Source organism: Mauremys mutica, chromosome 4 (assembly GCF_020497125.1).
Source record: "Mauremys mutica isolate MM-2020 ecotype Southern chromosome 4, ASM2049712v1, whole genome shotgun sequence".
In the NCBI taxonomy this organism is placed as follows: Eukaryota; Metazoa; Chordata; order Testudines; family Geoemydidae; genus Mauremys; species Mauremys mutica.
In genome coordinates, this window is record NC_059075.1 from 69,273,566 (window position 1) to 69,300,929 (window position 27,364).

Consider the following 27,364-nt stretch of genomic DNA (forward strand, 5'->3'; position numbering starts at 1 on the left):
GCCTGCTTGCACCAGGCTGCATTTGGTTCAGAGTCTTTTATATCTCAAGTGCTGCTTTTAGTTTTCAAGCTGAGTCTGCTAGGTCCAAAGTACGGCAACACTGCAATTCACTTCACATAAAGAATCATAAAACTCTATACCAGAGCTTTAAATAAACTGTTTCCCACTTTTGTAGCCCCAGAATAAAAGGATCTTGGCATCCTGAGAATGGTACAGAGAGTTATTGTTAAACAAAGGCTAATTAGGATGGGTTTTCATGTTGCTAAGAGCTAAGGCTTTGGTATGCAAGAGCGCCAAACAGCAAAGGCAAAGAGTAACTATTTAACTCTGATGTTTGCTGTTTAACGAAGAATGTTCATGCTGGCCCAAACTTACAGTTACATTCAGGAAAGTGTCTGCATAATTAATGACACAACAGGCTCACACATTTCTTTTCAGTGAGTCCAGATCAAATGTGCTCAGTTTAGGAGTCCATAGATTAGTTTTTTAACTGTGAGTGCCACAAAGCCCATATGTGATCAATTTTGGTGATAATGTTCCCAGCAAAAAAACTCCTGGAAGATTCATCATTTGCCACTTGGGTGGTAATCTTATTATTTCTGTAGGAGGTAGAATAGACACAAAGCTCTACTGGCTTCTGCAGGGCTAATAGAAGGAAACACCTTTTCTGACAATGGAGTTAACAGATGTGACTTGATGACACATAGGCCTAAATTATGGCTGTAAACAACAGCCCTGGTAGAGGTGATGTAGAGTGGCATTGCCCCAGCAGGCAATTCTGGAGGTTGTGCCACAGAGGGGAATGACTGGGAGAGCAAGAGCAGCACAGCTGCTGCAATACCCTCTGAAATGTCCTCTCTTATACACGAGGCTGCCCAGTGCGCAGGGGTGTCATTTCAGATTTTTTTTATGGGGGGGCACCTTTAACCGTGATTCCAAGGGCTACTTAGGCACATGAAAACTTTAGGAGTTTTTTTGCAAATAACTTAGAAATTAGCTGAAAGGAGCACTGTATGTAATTCCTATATAAAAAAAGAGGATTTAATAAATATTACACCCACTCAACTCTAATACTAACATGTTCTCACATCTTGTGCCAAGTCACTTAAGAGACACTGGTTAGGTTTAAAATTTTAATGTATATTCTTTGTTACTAACTCCTGAATACAGCAACTGAAACAACTGTCAAAAAATCTAGATTACTTTCTATCACTTTTTGGCAGTTCATCAAGGTTGGAATAGATCATTTAACTTTGGAAACATCCTACTAGGGCAAGGCCCCATGAGTTTATACTGCACCTGCCTGGGGCTCTAGAGGTGTTACCTCACTACAAATAATACACCAGAAACTACTCTTAAACAGGAGTGAAACTGACACTTTCAAGTTACTTTCACGTATATTGCCAATCCCAAATGTTCAAAAATCATTAATCGGGCTCACTAAAAATCATGAGATTGGTTTTAAAATCATTAGCTTATGAAAAAAATATCAGATTTGGGGTTCTTTTTATTTGCCTTTTGCTTTTTGAGCCTTTAGGGTGCACTGGGGTCACATTTTGAAGCTTTCTCCACAGCCACGAGGATTAGAAACTTCATTTTTTTTAAGAACGAAAGCTGAAATCATCACATATCCACTTGACTCCAGGAGCTGGGGCTTTAAGGAAAACAATTATTGTGAGACTCATGACAAAACCATGAGAGTTGGCAATACTGCTTTTACTTCTGTTTAAAGGCTAGTTACTTTCCAGAAGGCTCTTAAACATGACACTACAGTGACTGAGTTGCAGTTCTCACAGGAGAATATTTAAAACCAAACACCAAGAAAATTCTATATTTTAAAGTTGAGAAAAAAACTGAGACTTCTGAGGTATATCAGGGCCACTGCAGGCAAGAAAGGAAAATAAACAGGCACAAGAGCTCTGGGCAGCTCCTCCTCTAGAAAGTAAGTTGGAGGGTCAAATCTTCCAGTCCTTAATCAAGTAAAACTTCTATTCCCATCAGTGCCTCCACTCATAGATATAAAGATCACAGTGAACATTCGAATTAGGCCTGAATAAAGACTGGGAGTGGCTGGGTCACTACAAAAAATAATTTTCTCTCTGTTGATACTCACACCTTCTTGTCAACTGTCTGTAATGGGCCACTCTCTTACCACTTCAAAAGTTATTTTTCCTCCCTTGGTATCCTGCTGTTAATTGATTTATCTCATTAGACTGACCTTGCACTTGGTAAAGCAACCCCCATCCTTTCATATATTTATACCTGCTCCTGTATTTTCCACTCCATGCATCTAATGAAGTGGGTTCTAGCCCATGAAAGCTTATGCCCAAATAAATGTGTTAGTCTCTAAGGTGCCACAAGGACTACTCGTTGTTTCCCTTTGTTGATATTTACCCCTTCTTGTCAACTGCTGGGAATGGGCCACATCCACCCTAACTGAATTGGCACTACCCCCCACTTGGTAAGGCAACTCCCATCTTTTCATGTGCTGTGTATTTACACCTGCTTACTGTATTTTGCACTCCATGCATCTGAGGCTTTGGCTACACTTACACTTCAAAGCGCTGCCGCTAAGTGTAGTCAAAGCTACACTTACACTTACACTTACACTTCAAAGCGCTTTGAAGCGCTAAGTGTAGTCAAAGCGCCAGCGCTGGGAGAGAGCTCTCCCAGCGCTGTCCATACTCCACCTCTCTGTGGGGAATAACGGACAGGGCTTTGACCACACTGGCGCTTTGCAGCGCCACAATTTGCAGCGCTGGAGAGGGTGTGTTTTCACACCCTGCTGCAGCGCTGCAAATTTGTAAGTGTAGCCAAGCCCTGATGAAGTGGGTTATAGCCCATGAAAGCTTATGCCCAAATAAATTTGTTAGGGCTTGGCTACACTTACAAATTTGCAGCGCTGCAGCAGGGTGTGAAAACACACCCTCTCTAGCGCTGCAAATTACGGCGCTGCAAAGCGCCAGTGTGGTCAAAGCCCCAGCGCTGGGAGCGCTCCCAGCGCTGTCCGTTATTCCCCACAGGGAGGTGGAGTACGGACAGCGCTGGGAGAGCTCTCTCCCAGCGCTGGCGCTTTGACTACACTTAGCGCTTCAAAGCGCTTTGAAGTGTAAGTGTAAGTGTAAGTGTAAGTGTAGCCAAAGCCTAAGGTGCCACAAGGACTCCTCGTTGTTTTTGCTTTTTTACAGGCTAAACTTCCATATCCTTAATATAGTCACCAGCCCTTTCTTATCTTAATCACCCTGTCTCTGTTTGTAAACAAAACACTGACTCCCTGCCCCGGGGGCACCTCTCCTCCGCAGAACTTACATTTCACACTATGGGTATGTCTACACTGAAAAGTTGTTGACAAAACTTTTGTCTTTCACAGGTACTTAAAAAAGCAGCCCCCGAAAAACAAAAGTTTTGCTGACTCAAGTGACAGTGTGAATGCGGCTCTGTCGGCAGGCTGTCCTGCCAACAAAGCTAACGCCGCTTGTGGGGTTGGAAGTATTTTGTCACCAAAAGTGCCAACGAAGTAGGACAAAGAGTGTTTACACACGCTGACTTTTAGCGACAAGGCTTAACACAGCCTTGTCACTAAAAGCTGCCTGGTGTAGACAAGCCCTGAGATGTGAAGAGCGAGCTCTGTTTGGTTTGCAGTGTTCGATGTCCCATTTAGCAAAGTGTAAATTAGTGAGTCTTTCATACTTTGTACTTCTGCAGTGCCTTTCATTCAAGGATCTCAGAGGGCTTTCCAGCGGTAGAGAGACAAGGTAGGTGAGGTAATATCTTTAATTGGACCAACTTCTGTGGGTGAGAGAGACAAGCTACACAGAGCTTAGCACAAAAGCGTGTCTCTCTCACCCACAAAAGTTGGTTCAATAAAAGATATTACCTCACCCACCCAGGGGCGGCTCCAGGCCCCAGCACGCCAAGCGCGTGCTTGGGGCGGCACGCTGCGGGGGGCGCTCTGCCGGTCGCCGGGAGGGCGGCAGGCAGCTCCGGTGGACCTCCCGCAGGCATGCCTGCGGAGGGTCCGCTGGTCCCGCGGCTTCGGTGGAGCATCCGCAGGCACGCCTGCGGGAGGTCCACCGGAGCTGCGGGACCGGCAACCGGCAGAGCGCCCCCTGCGGCGTGCTGCCATGCTTGGGGTGGCGAAATGGCTAGAGCCGCCGCTGCACCCACCTTGTCTCTCTAATATCCTGGGAGCAACATGGCTATAACACTGCATTCCTTAGCCCCATACAACCTGCTGTAAAGGCATGCAATTCCACTGACATTACACCAGATTACATCTTGATAAATAGATACCCATTTTACCAATGGAGAAATTTACGTACAGAGAGGTTAAGGCCACAAGAGAGGCCATTAATTTTGGGAACCTCAATTTTTGGTGCCTAACTGCAGACATATAAGATATGTCAAATATGGCACCCAAAAACTGAAGCATCTAAAAGTGGAGACTACTTGCCAAAATTTGGCTGTGACTTATCTAATGCCAAAGGTCATGCAGGAAGTCAGAGGGAGAATCAGATAGGACCCAGGTCTCCTGATTGCTAATCCTCTGCTTTAATTCCTAGATATATTGCTTCCAATGATAGAATCTAGATATCTATCTTTATAATAGCAAAATATAGAACAGGGGTGGCCAAACTTACTGACTTTCCAAGACGCATACAATAATCTTCAAAAGTTTGAGAGCTATAAGACACTCACAACCTGGCCCACAGGGCGGCGCCTGATGGGGCTCAGGGCTTCATCCCCAAGGGGTGGCACCTGCCGGGGCACGCACCTGGCTGAAACCCTGAGCCCCAGTGCTCCCCCATGGGGTGAAAGCCCTGAGACTCCTGTCCCTGCAGGGCAGAAGCCCCTACTCCACCACCCTGTGGAGGGCAGAAGCCCCAAGCTCTCTCCCCCAGTCTGGTAGGCAGAGAATGGGGCGGGGGGAGTGTGGGCGACTGCGTGAGCCGCACCTTAACTGTAAAAGAGCTGCATATGGCTCATGAGCCGCAGTTTGGCCACCCCGATATAGAATCTTGCCTAGATTTTTCCTTATTTCCTTACCCCAGTGATTATAAGGCAGAAAGTTTCCCAGCATCAAGTTATGCACTGACACTCATTCCTCCTTATAGCGGAAAACTGGGGCACCATGGAGAAACCATGAATAATTGCAGCAGCTAGATGGCACTAAGAGACAAATTCACAGTAATCATGCACAGGAGGGTGAATGAATAAACTTCTTGGGGGAGGTCTTGCTTCTGAACTCTCAGCAGAGAGCTTTAAACACAGCTCCAACTACTCCAGAATATATTTAAAAAAATAAAAAAGAAGAATCTGTGTTTGATGAGACAAAGAAAGATAGGGATTTACTCAGACTGATATAGCAATGTGCTTGTAACTAGAGCTACTTGGGAAATGTTTTCCCCTCCATCGAAAAATTGACTTTTGTCAAAAAACACTGCAAACTGAATAACTCTTTTTTTAGCAATCAAAACCAAATTTTTCATCTGAAAAACCATAAAAAAATTTGATTTTCCAACTAACAATTGAATTTCTGTGTGGAAAGCAGACACTTTCTTAAAAAATCTTCATTTAGTTGCAAACTTAATTTTCTGTCAAAAATGTTTCAGCAGAAAATGTTCTCCTAGCCCTACTAGCAGCTACACACAGCAGGTGATTTTTACAGCAATGCATGAAAAACTCCATTGAAAAACTCTGTGGTTCAGAGCCCTGAAGCCTGGAAGGATCACTCTGGAGGGCACCCTTGGCAGATTTTCCTTGCGTTGAGCTCTCTCTTTTTCTTCTGGCCCCATTCTCTCTAGTCTAGAAAATTCCAAGGGATTTATTTCCTTACAATTACTGAAGGAGTCATACCTGTGAGTAAAGGCTTGTCTCTCACTTGGCATTGGCACTAGATTCCCAGAAGTGTGAGAGATCTGGACTCATATCTCCCACCTGACTAAAACTATGCATTTTCTGTTTGGTATCTGTCATTTTGCCCTTGTGCCATGTGGCATTATGATATAACAGCCTTGTAAAGAAGCCCAGTTTGTTTTTATGCTTGGAGCTGCCTGGGTCTTTTCTGTTGGTCATCTGTCTAGAATTATTCTCTCTAGATATGTGGGTGCTCAGAGTGTGAACAGTTGTTGTATATTAATTAATTATTTTTATTTATTAATTATTATTATTATTATACAGTTAACAATAATATGTAGGGCATGGGGAACAGGACACAACTACTGACACAGAAAGAGGGCTTCAAACAGGTTGGCTTTCAGAGGTTCCCAGTGGTGCTCAAATCAGCCCTGGCCAGAGGAATGAGAAAAGAGGACTGAAACTTGTGAGTCTCCTGTAGGGTACTAATCACCAGGAATGTCAATGACAAAACTCCCATTGATTTCAGTGAGTAAACAATTTCACCTCAGGTTCCCAGCAGAGTGAGTGAACAGGTTTAGAATTCATACCTATGCCTTCTGTAGGGCACTTGCCAAAAGGAGGTTTACAATGGGGTGGATAAACCCCACACTGGAGAGATAAGGCGGGGTACAGAAATAACTCTGGGCCCTGGAAACCCCAACCTCTCAAGCCTGTGGCTGTGGGCACGATCCAATTGGAGGAGGGATTTAAAAGGGAGTGTCTTCAGCACAGCAGAGTAGTGGGAGCAGAGAGGCAGATCTCCGCTCACTGCTAGGGAGGAACTTTGCCAGCAGGGCAACCCCAGGGAGGGCTGCTGCACCAGGACGCTGGGACTCCCTAGCTTGCTGAGGCCTGTGGACCAGATTGCCAGGGATAGTCACGAACCAGAAAGCACCCAAAGTAGGGGCCAAGCGCTGGGAAAAGACCCAGGGGAGATTGTTAACTGGGTTGTAGGTAGCAGACATTTGCCTTAAAAGTCAAGAGGGCCCTTGGTTCGCAAGGCAGCAGAATGGGAGGACCTCAGTTCCCCTATCCCTCTACCATTAGGTGGAGCTGCTGTCACAGACACTTATTAGGAGGTGGTGCTATTGTCACAGACTCTAACCACTATGAGGAGAAGGCTTGCCCTGCTCACAGTGTTGCACGATTAAATATTTAGGTCAACATCTTCATAAGTGGCCATTTATTTGGGGTTTCATTATTTTGGCATGACCTGTTGGAAACACTTTGAGTCCCATTTCCAGAAGTGCTCAGTCCCCACAGCTCCCCTTGACTTCACTGAAACTGTGAGTGTAGGGTTGCCAACTTTCTAATTGCAGAAAACTGAACGCCCTTGCCCTGCCCCTGCCCTGACCTTTCTCTGAGGCCCCTACCCCCGCTCACTCCATCCCCACTCCCTCTATCGCTTGCTCTCCCCCACCCTTGCTCACTTGCTCATTTTCACCAGGCTGGGGCAGGCGGTTGGGGTGTGGGAGGGGGTACAGGCTCTGAGCTGGGAGTGCAGGCTCTGGGGTGGGGCCAGAAATGAGGGATTCAGAGTGCGGGAGGGTGCTCTGGGCTGGGACAAGGGGTTGGAGTGCGGGAGGGGGTGCAGGATCCGAGAGGGAGTTTGGGTGAAGGAGGGGGCTCAGGGCTGGGGCAAGGGGTTGGGGTATGGGAGGGTTTTGGGGTGCTGACCTCAGGTGGCTTCCAGGAAGCAGCGACACGTCCCTCCAGCTCATAGGCTGAGGGGCATCCAGGGGGCTCTGTGCGCTTCCCCTGTCCACAGGCACCGCCCTCACAGCTCCCATTGGCCACAGTTCCTGGCCAATGGGAGCTATGGAGCCAGTGCTTGGAGTGGAGGCAGCGTGCAGAGCCCCTGTGGCCATCCCTCAGCCTAGGAGCTGGAGGAACATGCCAGCCACTTCCCAGAAGCCACCTGGAGTTGGGCAGGGAGCCTGCCAGCCCCACTGTGCTGCCAACCAGACTTTTAATGGCCCGGTCAGCAATGCTGACTGGAGCTGCCAGGGTTCCTTTTCAAACTGGTGTTCCAGTTGAAAACCAGACACCTAGCAAGCCTATGGGAGTGCTCAGCAGCTCTAAAATAAGGCCCATCATGTTTCAAATTGGTCAGCCAGAAATGGAGGCACCACAGATTAGTGGCTACTTTTAAAATGTTGGCCATGTTTAAAAAACATCTTATCTTTTAGCCCCCTCTATTCCTCTCCTTTCCCTGGAATTCTCCTGGAAATCTTACATTACAAAACAAAACAAACCCAGATCAGAAATTCACCACCCACCTACCTCTGTCTCATTTCACTCTTGAGGCCTGCTCTGTGTCTGATCATGGTTGCATCACAAGTTGTTCCATGGAGGGGCTGGAGAGTAAGAGGCAGACAGCAGCTGCCAAGCTGGACTGAAAGGTACAGTGCAGAGTAATGTCTGCTGCTTTTGTAATGGAGAGCAGGCCATGGTGAGACCTTCAGGGCAGCGTCTGTGGGTGAAGGCTGCTGGGACCTGATGAACTGCATGTTCTAGTGCAGGGGTCCCCAATGCTGTGTCTGCAGGTGCCATGGTGCCCGCCGGGGCATCTAAGTGCACCCGTGTACTGGCCGGTGGACAAGCATCTGCCAAAATGCTGCGTCATCCAGAGGCATCGCCGCCAAAATGCTGCCGATTTTCGGCGGCGACGCCTCTGGATGATGCTACCTGTCAGCGGCATTTTGGTGGCGATGCCTATTGACGTTGCTTCTTGTTGGTGGAATTTCGGCGGATGCTCGTCCGCTGCCACGGTCCTCCGTTGGCTCGTCGTCTGGCCAGACAAAAAAGGTTGGGGATCACTGTTCTAGTGGACCATTCTTTGCACACATATTTTTCATATACTACAAAGATTAAACCTCAGATATTTTTACATGAAAACCTTTTTGGCAATATTAGAAAGCCTAGAAAGTGCATGCTAAATCTATACAGTATATGTGCATGTATACACACTCTCTAGTGCCACCTGCCAATGCCACATGCTAATGCCAACTGACTGTATCCCCTGACAGTGCTAACTAATGCCACCTTTCAGGGATACCACTTGCCTCTGCCATGTAATGCCACCTGCCTGTGCCACTTGCTTACTTTTGCCAGTGCTACCTAGTAACACCACTTAGCATAATTGTAGTTGTGCCACCTAATGCCACCTGCCAGCATCAACTGCTGCTTTCAACAATATCCCCACCAAGGCATGGCACTGCAGAACTCTCCATGCCAGGTCAGGGAGCAAGGCACTAGGACTGGCACTGAATCTAAGGTATTCTGCTGGACATGACAGCAAGAGCACTGCCAGTCACTAACCTATTTGTTTTTCTTCTTTGCTAGGAGAGCAGTGTTTGTCTTCCTGCTCCCTTTGTGAGTCACCATGGAAACTAATGAGAGAGGAGTCTCATGCCAGGGGAGCCCCAAGAAGAACTGCTCTATCACCACTTTGTTTTGGCACAGTTGTCTGGGACAATGTTCTAGCTGGCACAGTCTCCATGGTTATTTACAAGAAACCCGAGAATGACCTCTCCTGGGTGATTCAGGCAGAGGAGAGCACAGCAGGGGCTCTCTGCACACACACTCTCCTCCCCACCCCCCCAATGAGATAATTCCTTCCCATCACACATTTCCTTGACAGGCCTGAAAGATACCAGAGCAGGGAATGCAAACATCTGGCAGCTGCACGTCTGACTCCTGTGTCAGACCAGGAAGGGAGCCAAAAGCCCTTTCAACAAAGCCAGCCATATCTGTTAATAGAAATTTTTCTCTTCTCTCCCCCAACCCACCCACCCATCCACCCAAAACACTCCAACCTACTGGTTCCAATGAAATAGACTTCAGTAAATAGGGATTCTATAACAGGGAATTCTGCTCATCTCCAAATCCTATTTTGCTCTGAGCACTGTGCTGCTGCAAGCTGTTTGCACTGAGATAATCACAGATCAGAAGGGCACCCCAAGACCTACTTTCCTCTTTACTTGTTTAGAGTATTGGCTTGACAGCTCTGGAAATTGAAATCCTCTATGCATCCTCTAAACAGGTACATGGACCGCAACAGTGCCTCCTGCACCTTGCCCAACCTCTGACCTCCAAGAAACACCTGTCAGGTTCAGAGGAGAATTCAGTCTCCAGGATCCACTCAGGCTTTGGTATCTGTACCGGGAAGGTCAGAAGTATAAATTGTATTTGTGGGTTTTGTGGTGTGGACATCTGGCTATGAAGAATTGGCCTGAGAGCACCATAGCTTTTCACATCAGCCCCCTAACAGCCATCAGATCACAACAATTTTTGCTTTCTACAGAATGGTATGAAAATGAACCAACAATCTAGAAATTAAAAGTACTATATCCTATTCCCAGTCCCCAGAACCAGAACCTTTTGTTACTCCTCTTCAGCTGAGTTTGGTCTCATCCTCTGATTGAGTTTCTCATCCCCCTGGGTGGTTACATGCAACCTTGACACCCACAGCAATGGAGTTTGATACAGTTTTTCCATGTGATATATAATGCATGACAGCACTCACACAGCATTTACCTCTGTAGCCTGTGGACTCAGAGAAAGATGCAGGGAGCACTCTGGTATGTGAAAAAAATGTGCTGCATACCACCCAATACCAGACACACAATGATCATACAAAACAAATATGCTACCAAGTACCAGTCTCCTCCTCCTCTGCCTGTCTACTCCCACATTGCCTACTCCTCTTTACCATCTGCAGCCCTGTCTTCGCTGCTAAAAAAGGTGCATTTTTTCCTTTGGGTAACTAATGAGTGTGACCTATTCTGAGATAAAAACACAGTAAAGACTAGGCACTTTAGAAAATATTAGTGTTATCATGAGGTTAACCAAGAGGTAAACAGACCTATACTCCCACCAGGGGTTGATCTCAGGGAATTTACCTTGTAAAAACTAAAGTGCTTGGTCTTCGCTGTGTTTTTACCTTGGGATAGCTCACATGTATTAATTACCCACAAGGTTAAAAAATACATCTTATTTAGCAGCGGAGACAAGGTAATAAAGGTCTGATACATACAGGAGTGCTGATAAGAAACTGGACTTTATTTCCTGGTCCCAGTCTTATGACCAAGTCAAACATCTACTTAGTTTATCCAAGAGAAGGGTAAGACTTGATTACAACCTATGAGTATTTATGTGATTTCTGACAGTAGATTTCTTTCTAATCTATCAGAAAAAGGCAAACAAAATACAATCTAATGCTTGGAAGTTGAAACTAAACAAATTCAGGTTGGAACTAAGGTACATTGTTTTAACAGTGAGGATAATTAATCACTGGAATAACTTACCTAGGGATGTGGTAGATTCTCCATCACATGAAGTGGTTAAGTCAAAATTGGACATCTTTCTGGAAGATATGCTATAGCTCAACCAGAAGTTATGGGCTTGATGCAGAAATTACTGGGTGAGGTTCTGTGCCCTGTGTTGTTCAGAAAGTCAGACTACTAGATGATCTGAAAGGTCTCCTTCTGGTCTTAAACTCTATGAACCTGGGCCAGGGTGATAAAAATAAATACCTCGGTCACATGAGAGGGTCAGTAGCCAGCGACTCCAAATTGTTACCATTAAATCTTCCCTTAAAAAAAATCAAATGGACATAAAATATAAGAGCAACAAAAATGAATAATCACAAACTAATACTAACTACTGGGTGTGTGATACTGTGGCCACTTCTTATTCTCACATCAGTTCCTCCTGCAGTGATCTGCTTATCCAATGAGGTGGATCTCCTACTATGAATCTGTTGTTACTGCTTCTTGTGCTTTTCACAGTCAATAATGACTTGGGTCTATGTTACTTCTGTAAGCATAAAAGCACTGTCAGGAGCGCACTGGATATCCTCAAAAAAGAAAAAGACCGTGTCCTTCTGGGTTTTTTGCAGATGTTTTCTGTTCCCCATGTAGGGGTGGTTCTGATATATGCCCTCGGTGAGGATGGTATAGCTGTTAATTTGACAGGCTGCTACTCAAATTCTGTTAGGAATTTAACATTCTCTCCCATTTCCAATGGGGCATATAGGTTGTAGTATTTCCTCTGTTCTAGTTTTCTAGCATATGGATCTTTTTTAAACTACTTCAGGGTTAATAGTCTTTGGCTCAAGAACTTCTTAGATGTTGGCACCAAAATATTTTGTCCTTCTGCCCATGTATCTCTGAAATGGTGCTCCTAGCAAAGCGCTGTGAGGTGTGTTGTGGTATTGTAACAATGCTAAACATGGATCCCTTAGATCTGTCAGAGGGTCTTTATTTTTATCTAGTTCTTTGCTGTTAATACTGAATTTTATTTTCTGCCAACTGATGTGTCTATGGATTGAAAGGGCTTGCTATAATGTTCCTGGATTGACATATCAAAGAGAATTGCTGAACCAAGCCACTCAGTTGTGGTCATTCCATGTTCTTAACTCCTCCCAAATCCCATGCTTAACAAATTGCAGTTTATTATTATTGCTATTAATTATTATTAATACTGTTTAACAGAGGCAACATCTTAAGGCTCAATGGGCTGCAGCCTTACAGGATTCCTATGTTAGAGAAATGGCAGCTAAGGAGTCTGTGGGGTGAGTTATGGTAGGGTTTCAGCACTCAAGGGGTTAAAGCACCAAGGGCTAGGTGTGTGTAGGCAGTTTGCTGGGGAGTTGCTTTGTATAAAGTTCAGTGGCTGAAGAATGTCCTGGGACTCAGGAGTCATGCTTCACTGCCTGGGAAAAACAGTGGGCCAAATTCTCATTTCAGTTACACTGATGCAACCCTACTGGCTTCACTGGTGTAAATGAGAGGAGAATTTGTCCCAGTGACTTTAAAGAGAGAACAAAAATATCTCATAAAATCCAGGCTAAGAGACTGACACAAACTGGTGGCTGTGCAGTCTGGTGAAGACATTTCCTGGTTGAGAAGCATGAAGAAGAGGATAGCAGGGGAGCCATAAGGAAATAGCTCCTATTCCTCCTCTTAGACATCCCTTAATTTGTGGTCAACGTCTCCTCAGGTGTCCTTGGATTAATTTATCAAAGAGAATTGCAGAACCAAGCCACTCAGTTGTGGCCCATTACCTGTTGTTAACTCCTCCCAAATCCCATGCTAAACAAATTGCTATAGCTCAACCAGAAGTGATGGGCTTGATGCAGAAATTACTGGGTGAGGTTCTATGGCCTGTGTTATGCAAAATGTCAGACTAGATGATCTTAAAGGTCTCCTTCTGGTCTTAAACTCTATGAACCTGGACCAGGGGGACAAAAATAATTACCTCAGTCACAATAAGTTCCTTTCTCCCCTAAAGGAAACCCTTTTGGGCAAATCTTAGGTACCTTGACACTGGTTATTTATTACAATACTTTAACCAACAGGAATAATGATTAACATAAACACACTGTTAGCAACCAGAGTCCCTTTCTTCCGGGTACTGTTGGCAGTAGAAGTGGGAATCACTGGGGGGAATCTCTTTGGGTGGAAAGTGGTAATGTTGCCATTACCAGGTCTATCTCTGCTCAGGTTCCTGCCTGTCCCTGCCCTCACTTTCTGTCTCTTGCCAGTTCCTTGCCAACCTCTGCCCAGCTCTCTGCCTATCTCAGCCCAGCTTCCTTCCCATCTTTCTCATGCATCTGTGGATCATTGTCTGCCTTTCTGGTGCAGCAGGATAGGCTGCCTGATTCAACCAACATGCAGAATGCCCCTTGAAATCCAGAAAATTTTGTAAGTCTGAGTCTGCTCCCCCTGAAGTCAACGGAAGCTGCTAGGTTTTCAGCCCCTTTTAAAATCAAACTTATTTAGGTGCCTAAGTATGGATTTAGGAGCCTAACTTTAGGCACCCAAGTTTGAAAATCTTGGCCTAATATTGTTTTTAATATGTTACTCATTTCATCACATGATCAGCCTTTTTACTAGTGCTGAGTGCCTGACTTGCTGCCCATTGCTTCTCTGCTTGGATTGCAGCAGAAGGCGGAACTGTACTACAATTGAACTTGGGTAGATTGAGGGACATCCCTGGGTTGGATAACTGTAACTGTAACCAGGATGTTACCTGAGTATGTTTAATGTACAGTGTTGCTTAGAGTCATAAGATTTGATTTATATCCTTTCTTCATCCCTGTTCTTCCCTAAATTAGTTCTATTGTCTAAACCCTGTTTATTTCATACTGTCTCAGAGCTCTGCCTCTGCGGTAGATGGATGATCTCAACAGCAATCTAAACTTAGGAATTGTCCTTACAGTCACATTACACAATTTACTTTGTGCTTGTACATACTCCCCAGCAAGCCAAACCACACCCCCTTGGACACAAGAGACAAAGTTGCACTCCCTGGCTTCAAAAGCAAGGCACCTCAAAAGTAGGAGTATGTCAGCTGGTGTGATTTAATGTGGGAAAATTATTTTGCAGCTGGCTATGCCGGTGGGAACTTCTGCTGTTATTATAAACTACCTAATTGGTGGAAGTCATCCAGATCCTGCTAATGTAACTGCTACAGAAGTGCAACACCTGAACCAGAATTCACAATCTTTTTGCTGCAAACTAGAGATGGGCAACCTAAGTTATAAAGTCTGAGGATGTTTGGTTCTGAGTTTAGGCCCAACTCTCTTCTGCATACACACCAGACTCCACCCAGTGAAATAAAGGGGCTGCTCTGCAATCAGCCTCTAGAACAGGGGTTCTCAAACTGGGGGTCAGGACCGCTCCGGGGCTCATGAGGTTATTACATGGGGTGTCGTGAGCTGCCAGCCTCCACCCCAAACTCCGCTTTACCTCCAGCATTTGTAATGGTGTTAAATATATAAAAAGGTGTTTTTAATGTATGGGGGGGGGTGTTGCACTCAGAGGCTTGCTGTGTGAAAGGGGTCACCAGTACAGAAGTCTGAGAACCTCTGCCCTAGAAGCATACAAGGAAGGCTGATTATATATTCTCTCCAACAGGACAGTAGCATGCAGCACACACACACAAGCCTCAGCAAGATGCTGAGGGAGGATAGACAGGTAGCTTTCGAGCTCTGTTTAAATAACATAGCCTGCCTTAGTATCCAGCAAGTGTGTTCTGTAGATCTGAAGAGATGGCTGCTAATGCCTATCTCCCCCAATAAATCATTTGGCATGTTAGAGTGGACACCCCTAAAAACTTTGGAAATCATGAACTTGTGTTCCCCAGATTTTACATAAGCATTGTTGCAAATGGCCTGAGCATGCAGTGAAAGATAGGTTCCGCTAATGGATTGATAACCAGAGGTAGACTTCAGCTATAAGACCCAACAACCACTTAACCGCCTCTTTCCCTGCACCTTAACACCACCTGAACTCAGGGCACAATCCCTCTGCTAGACCCCAGAGCCCTGCTACTGCCACCACCCTTTCACTTGTGTGTTCAGTAACCTACAATGGGGCATGGAAGTTTGGAGGAGGCTAGTCCCCAAGCTGCACTGCAGGCAACTGTGTGCACAACTGAATGGGAGAAATGAGCTGTGGTGACCACCCAGGATCCAGCACAGAAACTCCTCCTTAGGTGGAGGGATTGGCTGCAGAACACTCACTATTTCAGTACAGGTTTGGGATCTGCTCCTCTTATGGATATGGGACTTCATGCTGCTGAGTTTAGAGTGGATTCTCGGTGCAGTCAAGGAATCAAGGCTGGATTTATATCCCAGTATGCAAGAGGCAAAGGAGAGTCTGCCCTCCAGCCATGCCTGCTAGGTTGGGGGAGTTCCCAGGCCTGCCTAGCTGTATCCAAAAAAGCCTCAGGGCATTTGGGCGGAGCTGCAGCTGAAGGTGCAATGCTGGTGAACCTGCATAGAGTGGAAGCGGAGTAAAGAGATCTTGTCCAAGCAGGTGGAAAGGAGGCCACCAGGAGTGGCTGAGCCCCAGTTATTGAGACCCACATAAAACAGGTGGCCTGTTTTCTTTATATCTATTCAATGCCATATTCCAGTCAGCACCCCGGTGGGTGGGGCTGAAGGCTGGGTCCAATCCAGGCTTTTCAATATGTCAGTTCTCCCTGGAGAATCGGCCTGGCCTGGCCCGGCCCGACTGCCTCCCCGCAGGGCCAGCGAAGGGGTTAAAAGCGCGGGGCCGATGATGTCAGTTCCTGTGTTGCTTTGGAGGGCTGCCCCTGCTATTCGAGCCCGGCTCTCCCGCTTTAAGGCGAGCGGAGCGCCCGGGAGCATGGCACAGCGCTGCTGAATGGGACGGAAACGAGCTGCGCGTGGCTTCGGAGCGTCCCCGGGGACCCGCGCGCCTCGCCGGCTGCAGGAGCGTCCCAGGAGCACGGCCCCGCTCCGCTCCTCAGCACCGGCCCCCAAGAACAACACAAGGTCAGCCGCTGGGAGCCCTGCATGTCTCGGAGCCGTCCCTGTGGCCCCCCTGCCCGCGCCGGCCGGCTACGTGGGCTGCTCAGCTCCTGCCCATGAGCAGCCTGCCGCAGGTGAGGCCGGGCGGGCGGGAGGCTGCTGTCCCCGCACCTGACCGCAGGGCAGCCTCCAGCCGGAGCGCCCGGCGCCGGTGGTTCGCTCTTCTGTGCGGAGAAGCCAGGCGGGGGCTTCTTCGGGATCGTCAGGGGGCGCTGCCGGGGCTCGCGCTGGCCCGGGGGTAGGATTGTGCGAGCGGCGGGGACTGGCGCTTCCTAGCCAAGGCCCCCTGGATAGGGATATTAAGCTGTGGGAGGGGTCAGGAGAAGGCTGTAACTCAGGGGAGAAATCCAAGTCCTGGGGGCCCTCCGGATAGCCCGGGGCCATGGGGAACAACGTCCTTACAGAATAAGTGACAAATCGGGGATCGCGCCTCCCCCCCCCCAATCCCTCTGGCATGGCTAGAAAGGGGGGGCCCTCAGTTAGTCCAACCTGCCTTTTGGCTCGCAGCCCGGCGTCTTTCGCCTTCTTCTCTCCCCTGCTCTGAGCATCCCACCCTGGATTTGCGAGCTGGGAGTGACAGACGCGAGTGACACCCCAGGCAGCCTGGGTTTCTCGGTGACTCCGAAACATGCCCTGAGGGGAAAACCGAGGGATGCCGTGAAGGGGGAACAGGATGCTCGAGAGGTTCAGGTTCGTTAGGTTAGTGGGGAGGTTCAGCGCTGGGTTCTGACGGGAGCCAGGAGGAGCCTTCCGCCGCTCAGCTGAGACGCAGCGAGCACCTTCACTGACTCCTTTTTGTGAGTCTGCGAAACAGACCGAGCTGAACTGAGCCTCAAGGGAGAGAAGCTGGGGCATTGTCCGGGCAGTTCCAAGCATTTCCACTTTGTTCTGTTCCACCGGCTGGCTGATTCTAACATCGCCGACCAGCAGATGCTTAAGTAGATGCTCTAAGGTGGAGAAATGTGTAGTTGAGCTATGGAAATACTGTACTGTCTCTGGCTTTCATTTTTGCAGGGAATAAACAAAAGTCACAGTAAAATAGGACTGATTCTCCTAACACTCTACATGCACGAAGATCTTTACTTTAGAGCTTTTACAATCCTCTTGGTTGATCACTTTGTTTGTCATTTTCAAAAGGCTTTTAGTGGAAAATATAGGAGCTCTCTGGATCAAGGCTAGAACATCAGGAAGTTCCGGGAAGTTAAGTGGTCCTACTAGAGAGTCACCGATTAAGCACAAAATTCTGATCCAGATTTGTATTTTCCCAAAGTTGGAATTGGACCTAGGTCCCCTAATTCTTGGATCCAGAGTTTGGAGTCAGGCTCATCTTTTGCTGTTAATCAAAAATTTTATAGCTGCAGCAAAGATTTTTAAAAACTAGGTGTCTAAAGCTAGGTTCTTAAGTCCATATTTATGCACTTAAATAAATGGCGGGATTAAATCAAGGTGCCGGAGTATCCAACAGCTCTCATTGACTTCTCATTGACTTGGCCCTTAGCACTGTTGAAAATCTGGCCACTTGTTTAAGTGTGTACATATGGATTTAAGAATGTAGCTTTAGACACCTAGTTTTGAAAATCCTGCCCCCGTTAGATTAAGGAGCTGTTTTTTATTTCACAGGTATTGAGAATGCAGTTGTTACATCTGACTTTAATAGAAATGTTAATTAAATTTGTCTCCATTAGGGGAAAGCAAAATATCCCAAATATTTCATATGGAGTAAAATCAAATTAGGAAAACTAACAGTTCAGCCATATAACTAGATTGTGTGGATTTTCCATCGCAGTCTTTAAATCCAAACTGGATATTTTCTAAATGATATGTTATAGCTCAACCAGAAGTTATGGGCTATATGCCAAAATTACTGGGTGAGGTTCTATGGCCTGTGTTACAGACTGGATGATCATAACAATCCCTTTTTGGCCTTAAAATCTGTGCATGAAGATGTGAGGCTAAAATCTGTTTATGCCAGTATAAAAAGAGAGCAGGGTTTCACTTATGATCTCTGTCCAAACAGCCACATTAGAACAGAGTTCTAACTTCATTGATAAGGCACCATAGTTATACAGTGTTGTTCAACCTTTCGTGACCATTGCACACCCACTGGCTTTAAAGTAATAGTGTATGTCTCTAGTGCTTGATATAAACACTATGATATAGTGGTGAGTGTGCCTAGGAAACTGACTATATGTATGTGAATAGTGTAGGTGGGACCATGGATAGAGGTGAAATTGATATATGTGCTGTATTAGGCTGTGCAAAATGTGATGTGGAGAGGAGTGAGCTCTGTATTTTGGTATAGTTTTTAGGTCTGGTGCTTGTAGAAGGTTATTCTTTGAACAGGTCTGTTACTTCCATGGGGTTTCCCCCACAATACACTGCAGATCCTGAGCAATGTCATTCCCCTATATTAAATGAATGTGCATTCTGACTTGGAACTCTAATTCACAGATCATGTGAAAATATGGGCACATCAGCCCCAGCGGGGGGGGGGGGGGCGGATGGGACACTGCGGCTCAGGGCTTCAGCCCCAGGTAGGGGTTGGGTTGCCGGGGCTCCCTCAGGTTTGAAAATATTTACCAGCTACAGAACTGAACTCCGGCTGAACTTAAGCCCTGATCCCAAGTCTTCTAAGGTTTAAAAATGAAGGCAGAAGACTCAGAGGTGATTACATCTAGAGGAACAAGTTATCTCTTCCTATCTTGTGATGGTAGACTTAAAGATCATGATGTTCAGGGATTTTGCTCACTTTTTGAATTCTTGTTCTCTCACTTAAGCCCCAGTCATAGGCGCTGACTTCCCCTTTGTCTGGTGGGTGCTGGACCCCCTCCACCCCTCCCCCCGCCTCTGGCCCCAGCCCTGCACTGACATAGCGCCACCCTCTTCCCCCAAGTCCCCGCCTCTACCCCATCTCTTCTCCGCCGCCTCCCCTGAGTGTGCCAGATCTCCACTCCTCCCCCTCACTCCTGGAAAGTCCTAAGCACCGCCAAACCGCTGTTAGGTGGCAGGGGGTGGCAGGGGGAGGAGCAGGGATGCGGTGTACTGGGGGGGTAGAAGGAGGCGAGCACCCGCTAATTTTGGAGCACCCACAGAGTCAGCACCTATGGCCCCAGTCCAGCAAAGCACTTAAGTGTGTGCTTAACTGTAAGCATGTGAGGTCCCATTGAAGTAAACTGGACTATTCACTTATTTACTCAAGGACATGTTTAACTGTGCTTTGCTGGTTGGGGACTCAGTAACTAAAAGTTGTGTCTTTGTTGAATATTTTTGCCTTCCACTAGTTTGTTGCAGAAGGATTACACAAGGAGGGAAGGCAGCACGCACCAGTTCATTATTGTAAGGTTGCTTGTGGATTCAAGGTGGCTGACTTCAATGATTCTACTACATTTTGTATGTAAGACTCCTCATGCATATATTTGGAAAACAAACCTTTTAAAAAAAATCAGAACTTTGCAAGTAGTTACTGAGGAGAAAAATAAAGCAGGTCAAATGCGCGGTTTTTGAACCTTGGCTGTGACCTTTTATACAGTTCTGTATTATCTCTTTAGATGTGAACAAGGACATAGGATTGTGGATGTTTTGTCTCTCAGTTCTAGTTTGTTCCCACCAAGGGACGGAAGAATTTGTATCTGTTACGATAGTGGGATTGTCTGGGTACAATGTTGCAGTACTAAGATAAAACACCGCATCCTCCCTGAAAATTGTTCTTGGAATCTGGTACCTGAGGAAACTGGGAGCCAAACCTTCAAGTGTCTAAACTACAGTGAAAATGACATTTAGAGTACTGGGCTTGTACTTTCCACCTTCCCCTACTCACCCACCCTTACTAGTATCATTTTATGGTGTTTCATGGTAATGCACCAAAATGTCTTTGTAACCAGTGCGTAATTGTAATGAAGGAGGTGCCAGGGCTCAAGCTGGGCAGCTGGAGAGTGGCGGCTGCTGACTGGGTGCCCAGCTCTGAAGGCAGCACCACCACCAGCAGAAGCACAGAAGTAAGGGTGGCATGGTATGGTATTTCCACCCTTACTTCTGCACTATGGCTGATGCCTGCACTGCCTTTAGAGCAGGGTGGCTGGAGAGTGGCAGAGGTGCTGGGACTACGAACTGCCAAACCTAGAGGTGCCAGGGCTCAGCGCTGGCAAACCCTGGCACAAATTAAGCACTGATTGTAACAGCTTGGTGTGCGTTAGGGTGTGTGTGTGAATGAGAGAACTTAATCTGGATTGGAAGGTGCTAGATTGACAGCCTTGGATATTGAAGTCCTCTATTTATGGATTGCACAACAAAGATACCGTATAGGCAGCAGTAGTGCAGGCATACCATACTCTGCCCCAGTCTGGGAAAGACCACTTTTCAGGGCGTGAAAAGAATTCAGTATGTGACACCATTCATTTTAGCCTCTCTGCTGAGACTGCCAACAAGACCACCACCTAACGACAATGGTGTTGGTAGTGTATGTGATATGGACAGCCGACTGCTGGGAACTGAAGTAAACTGTAGCAACCAGCTCATGCCAGAAGGTGTGAGACTTGAGTACCTCATTGTAGCCTGCATAGGTTCTGATATGATTATTGCTCATGAAATTATCCAAAAATTTAAAATTCAAGTTGTTATACCTTCCAGAGTGTTTTAACAAAGATGGATATGTTTTTATTACTCCTCCATTTACAGGTTGGGAAGGATAGGGGTGGAAATGAAGCGCAGGGAGATAATGTTATTAGTTTAGTATCATAGCATGAGACAACAGCAAAGCTGGCAGAAGAGTCCAGGTCTCTTGATGCATAGCTCTCTGCATTGAATGAGTGGACTATGTCTTCTCTGTAGCACCTTAGACCTTAAGACACCTGCCATGGAGGCTTTTGGTTAAAATGTCCCAACTGTTTAGCACGCTGCATGCTAAATAGCAAGTAAGCGCCCGAAGTCCCTGATACCACTGCCTAGATCCAGCTGCGTTCCCTCTGTGTGCAATAACTTTTAATACATTTTCTGAGGCTGCCTCTCTTTCTGCTCTCAAACAGGCTACTTTCCATCATAAAGAAATCACCCTTGTTTTACAGTTGCTATATTAGGACACAATAGATTCCCCTAAATCCATGAAAAATTGTCAGGGTCCTCCAGACACAATTTTTCTTAGCCCCCTATGCTGCCAAGCTAGATTGGCTAGCTGGTTTTAAGTAAAGAAGGTCACATGGTATTTCTGTTTCCTGATTGGGAATCATTCTAAGAGTTATACTCATCCAATGTAAGTACTTGCAACTGAAAGTTCAAAATTCAGAATAGTTGTGGAAAGTATTTAGTGCTGTAAATTCACTGTTTTGGCAACCATTCCTGCTTGTAAACTTATGCGTTAGAATAATTGTGGGATAACATGAAAGGGGTGCAGTCAAAGGACAAAAAAATCCCAAGTTTTAGTCAAGAAAATATTTGGGGAACATATTTAAGGTGTTTGCTCAGCTTTACCAAAAGGTCTTTTTCATCCTTGGTCTCTCACTGTTAGGTATGTGATTCTGGGGAGATGGAATGGGGACATTGTAGTTTGCAAATGGAAGCATAAACTTAGTTGAATATGCTCCAGTCTGGATAACAGTGCCAGTTTCTCCAGAAGCCTAATGAATGAGGCTTTATCTCCCCTATTCTCTGCAACACTTGAATAGCTCGCAGCTAAAGGTTTGCCCTACTAGGACTGCTGTCATGCAGGAGGACACTTAGCCTCTGGCCGCCTAATTAAGTGAACTTTCTGGCTATGTGAACTTTAAATATTTTAGTCAAGAGACAAATCTGTCCATGTCTGTCCCCATCCCCCACCCTCCCCACATAGTAGCAGGTTTTTGTGCTTAGCTACACATTGGCAGGCTGTGGGAAAGTCCTGCTGGGAAAGGTTACAGTGCAGCGGCAGTCAAAAAAGCTAATAGAATACTGGGACTCATCAGGAAAGAGATACGTAATAAGAGATCATGTTGTTTCTATATAAATCCATGGTACACCCACATCTTGAATACTGCGTGCAGATCTGGTTGCCCCATCTCAAAAAAGATATATTGGAATTAGAAAAGGTACAGAGAAGGGCAACAAAAATGACTGGGAGTATGGAACCACTTCCATATCAGGAGAGATTAATAAAACTTGGGAAAGAGACAACTAAGGGGGAGATATGATAGAAGAGATATGATAGAAGTCTATAAAATCATGAGTGGTGTAGAGAAAGTAAACAAGGAAGTGATATTTACTCCTCATAACACAAGAACTATGGGTCACCAAATGAAATTCATAGGTAGCAGGTTTAAAACAAAGAAAAGGAAGTATTTCTTCACACAACGCACAGTCAACCTGTGAAACTCTTTGCCAGAGGATGTTGTGAAGGCCAAGACTATAACAGGGTTCAAAAAAGAACTAGATAAATTCATGGAGGATAGGTCCATCAATGGCTATTAGCCAGGATGAGCAGGAATGCAAAACTGTGCTCTGATGTGTCCTTAATCTCTGTTTGCTAGAAGATGGGAATGGGCAACAGGGGATGGATCACTTGATTACCTGTTCTGTTCATTCCCTCTGAAGCACCTGGCATTGGCCACCATCAGAAGACAGGAAACTGGGTTAGGTGGACCATTGGTCTGACCCAGTAAAGCCATTCTTATGTTCATACAATCTCTGTAAATTATTTACTAATACATCACATTGCCTATTCAACTGTAACTCTGTCCCCACATCCCTGCTCAGCTGCAGAGTATAGATCAGGAACCCTCTTACCCACCCACTCTGCACTCTAGACAGCTAATATGGTTACACACTCTCAAACCACTACCAACTCACCACATTAGTTAATAGAGCCACTACTACATAGATTTACACACTATTAACTAGAAACACCAGCATCCTCCTTTTTGTATAAAGACCAGAAACTGGACCTTCCGTAATCCCAAAGTACTGACAACATATTGCATTTTATTCTCACTTACAGTCTAGAAATACCTTTCCCCCCCCCCCACCCCCAACTCACTATTCCATTATGAGTCAGGATAGACTGAATTTTCTATCTACCCTCCTCCTGCTGAGATTTCCAGTCAACATGTCTTTCCAATTCACCCTTTTCCTGTGAGTGAGAAGTCCTACCTTCCAGTTAACGATTATATGTATCCACTTCATCCAACCTGTTTTAAAATACAAAGGGACCAGACCAACTGTGTAATGTAAATGCTGGGTGGCTGGCACTGGTGCTAGAGTGGAGCAAAGCTACCCAGGAGGGGCTCTAGGGGGGATTGTGCACAATACATCTTGGTTCTCTTCAGTGACAAGAGGAACTGCTCTCTTCTGGACTCCCACTCAGAATCTGGAATATTGGTTCATCCTGTTATAAAGATAGGGGCCATTTGCTAAAAATTCAGATCAGTGTTCAAATTTTGAACACTCCCAAGTGAATGTGTTTAGAGAACTATCCACAATGACTCAAAGTTCTCTTTTTTTAGAGTGGTAATAGCTAATTTAGAACCCATCATTTTATATGTATAGCTGGGATTATGTTGTCCAATATGCATTGCTTTGCAATTATCCACATTGAATTTAATCTGCTATTTTATTGCCCAGTCACCCAGTTTTGTGAGATCCCTTTGTAACTCTTCGCAGTCTGCTTTGCACTTAACTGTCTTGACTACTTGTAAAAAGAACAGGAGTACTTGTGGCACCTTAGAGACTAACAAATTTATTTCAGCATGAGCTTTCGTGAGCTACAGCTCATGCTGAAATAAATTTCTTAGTCTCTAAGGTGCCACAAGTACTCCTGTTCTTTTTGCGGATACAGACTAACACGGCTACTCCTCTGAAACTTGACTACTTGTGTATCATCTGCAAATTTTGCCACCTCACTGTTTACCCCCCTTTTTTTATTCTCCAGATCATTTATGAATATGTTGAATAGTACTGGTCCCAGTACAGACCCCTGGGAGATACCACTATTTGCCTCTCTCCATTCTGAAAACTGACCATTTATTCCTACCCTTTGTTTCCTGTCTTTTAACCAGTTACTGATCCATGAGAAGACCTTCCCTCTTATCCCATGACTGCTTACTCTGCTTAAGAGTCTTTGCTGAGGGACCTTGTCAGAGGCTTTCTGGAAGTTGAAGAATACTAGATCCACTGGATCACCCTTGTCCACATGCTTGTTGACTCCCCCCCGCCCCAAAGAATTCCAGTAGATTAGTGAGGCATGACTTCCCTTTACAAAACCCATGTTGACTCTTCCCCAACAAATTGTGTTCATATATGTGTCTGATAATTCTGTTCTTTACTATAGCTTCAACCAATTTGTCTAATACTGAAGTTAGGCTTACTGGCCTGTTATTGCCGGGATTGCTTCTGGGAGCCTTTTTTTAAAATTGGCATCCCATTAGCTATTCTCCAGTCATCTGGTACAGAAGCTGAGTTAAATGATAGGTTACATACCACAGTTAGTGGTTCTGCAATTTCATATTTGAGTTCCTTCAGAACTCTTGGGTGAATACCATCTGATCCTGGCGACTTATTTCTGTTTAATTTATCAGTTTGTTCCAAAACCTCCTTTAATAACACCTCAATCTGGGACAATTCCTGAGATTTGTCACCTAAAAAGAATGGCTTAGGTTTGGAAATATCCCTCACCTCTTCATCCATGAAGACTGATGTAAAGAATTCATTTAGTTTCTCTGAAATGGCCTTATCTTTGAGTGGTCCTTTAGCATCTCTATCGTCCAGTGGCCCCACTGGTAGTTTAGCAGGTTTCCTGCTTCTGATATTTTATTTTTTTTTGCTGTTACTTTTTTGAGTCTTTGGCTAGCTGTTCTTCAAATTCTCTTTTGGCCTTCCTAATTACATTTTTACACTTCACTTGCAAGAGTTTATGCTCCTTTCTATTTTCCTCAATAGGATTTTAATTCCACTTTTTAAAGGATGCCTTTTTGCTTCTCACTGCTTCTTTTACTTTGCTTAGGCACAATGACATTTTTTATTTTTTTATTTATTTTTGGTCCTCTTACTGTGTGTTTTAATTTGGTGTATACATTTAAACTGAGCCTCTATTATGGTGTCTTTAAAAAGTTTCCATGCAGCTTGCAGGGATTTCACTTTTGGCACTGTACCTTTTAATTTCTTTTCAACTAACTTCCTCACTTTTGTGTAGTTCCCCTTTCTGAAACTAAATGCTACCATGGTGGGCTTCTCTTCTCCCCAGATGGTAAATTTTATTATATTATGGTCACTGTTACTAAGTGGTTCAGCTATATTCATCTTTTGGACAAGATCCTGTGCTCCACTTAGGAGTAAATCAAGAATTGTCTCTCCTCTTGTTGGTTCCAGGACTAGCTGCTCAAAGAAGCAATCATTTAAGGTGTCAAGAAACTTTCTCTGCATCCCATTCAATATGGGGATAGTTAAAATCCCCCATTATTATTGAGTTGTTTTTTAAATTTTCATAGCCTCTCAAATTTCCCTGAGCATTTCACTGCCACTATCCCCATCCTGGTCAGGTGGTCAGTAATGTATCCCTACTGTTATATTCTTATTATTTAAGCATGGAATTGCTATCCATAGAGATTCCATGATACAGTGTGGTTCATTTAAGATTTTTACTTCATTTGACTCTATACTTTCTTTCACATAAAATGCCACTTCCCCCACCAATATGACCTATTCTGCCCTTCCAATATACTTTGTACCTTGGTATTACTGTGTCCCATTGATTATCCTCATTCCACCAAGTGTCTGTGATGCCTATTGTATTAATATTCTCATTTAATAGAGGCATTCAAGTTCACCCATCTTTAGATTTTAGACTTCTAGCATTTGTGTATAACACTTAAAAAAAAAATTGTCACTTTTTCACTGTCTGCCATTATGTGATGTAATTGAATGGGACCCTTTTTCATTTGACTGTTTCTCATCAGATCCTACCCATATTTTATCTTCCATCCTCTCCTCCTTACTAGTGTATATAGAGAATCTCCATTAATAGATCATCCCTTAAGGAATGTCTCTGTCCCATGTGCTCCTCCACACCTGTCGGCCCCCAGCCCTTAGTTTAAAAACCTTAACATTAACAAAGATTTGTCTGATGATGATAGTCAATGTTGACCACTTGTCCTAGTGGCTGTGTTGGAGTTCTTGTGTTAAAGGTACGATGGCTTCAAGAGGACACACCACAATAGCATAGAGGAAACCTACACTATTCAACTGCCTACATTGTAGGCTAGAGCCAAAAGCTTTGGGAGAAGGCATCTCACCTACATGCTCTCAGACAGGAACTAAAGGAAAAAAGCCCTGCCAGGATAACCATTTCAAAGTTTGTATTTTTTTTTTCTCAGTGGTTTTTTTGTTTGTTTTTGTTTCTTGTTTTAGAGCATCTTGGAGGATCTGCCTAAGCAGACAAAGAGCTTTGCCATGGCAGAGCTTGCAATGGAGAATAGCAGCTGCATGGACTGGCAGAAACGATGCCTCGCATTGGAAACCCAGCTCTTCAAATTCCGTCTTCAGGCTAGCAAGATCCGAGAGTTACTAGCTGAGAAGGTGAGGCCAAAGCTATGTACTAGAATATGTCTACCTTCCTATTACTGGGTTAAGTGATGAAATCAATGAGCAAGAACAATCCATCAGTTGTACTACATCTGGACCTAATTCCCATTTACACTATGGTCACTTTATATTGTTAAAGAGCCTGATGGTGATGTGCCTCCCAGCGTGGTGTAAAGTGGCATTAGTGTAAATGAAAATTGGGCCCTGTGCATCTGACGTTCTATACCATCAGACTCATTTGATGCAAAGGCTCCTTGGTGGCTCACTGGAATTTAATATTTTAATTTTTCACCTCTGGAGACCTTTGAGATTTTTTGTCTCAGGTCACAAATGAAAGACGTTTGACAGGCTCATTCCAGCTTCTTGTTTGTTCACACCACCGCACAATTGGCAGTCTCTATCCAGGGAAGGACTCTGACTGCTGCAGGGCACAGACACAATAGCAGAGTTGATTTGGATCTTGGGCCAACAATAGCAGAGGATGCTGCAGGTCTGGATTGGGTTGGTATTAGAAGAGCTTTGGGGTGCCATTAGAAGAGCTTAGAGGGGCAGGCCAAAACTATCAAGGGGAGCAGCCACTCA

At 45.2% G+C, this 27,364-nt stretch overlaps 2 protein-coding genes across 6 annotated transcripts in view; one reads left to right on the forward strand and one right to left on the reverse strand.

Annotated features, from left to right (window-relative positions):
• Window positions 1-15,835, reverse strand: part of TMEM229B (transmembrane protein 229B) — a 102,086-nt gene extending 86,251 nt beyond the window's left edge. Inside the window, exon 1 of the mRNA XM_045014347.1 lies at window positions 15,431-15,835. Within this exon, the coding sequence (XP_044870282.1) occupies window positions 15,431-15,481 (51 nt within the window). The 5' untranslated portion in view covers window positions 15,482-15,835. The remainder of the gene's footprint in view (window positions 1-15,430) is intronic.
• Window positions 15,836-15,964: 129 nt separating this feature from the next.
• Window positions 15,965-27,364, forward strand: part of PLEKHH1 (pleckstrin homology, MyTH4 and FERM domain containing H1) — an 88,521-nt gene continuing 77,121 nt past the window's right edge. For 4 of the 5 annotated variants that reach the window (XM_045014328.1, XM_045014329.1, XM_045014325.1 and 1 more), the window contains exons 1-2: window positions 16,207-16,317; window positions 26,609-26,776. In XM_045014328.1, coding sequence (XP_044870263.1) covers window positions 16,300-16,317; window positions 26,609-26,776 — 186 coding nt within the window. In that variant the 5' untranslated portion in view covers window positions 16,207-16,299. Of the gene's footprint in view, window positions 16,318-26,608; window positions 26,777-27,364 lie in introns of all 5 variants that reach the window. The other variant, XM_045014326.1, reaches the window with a different exon arrangement.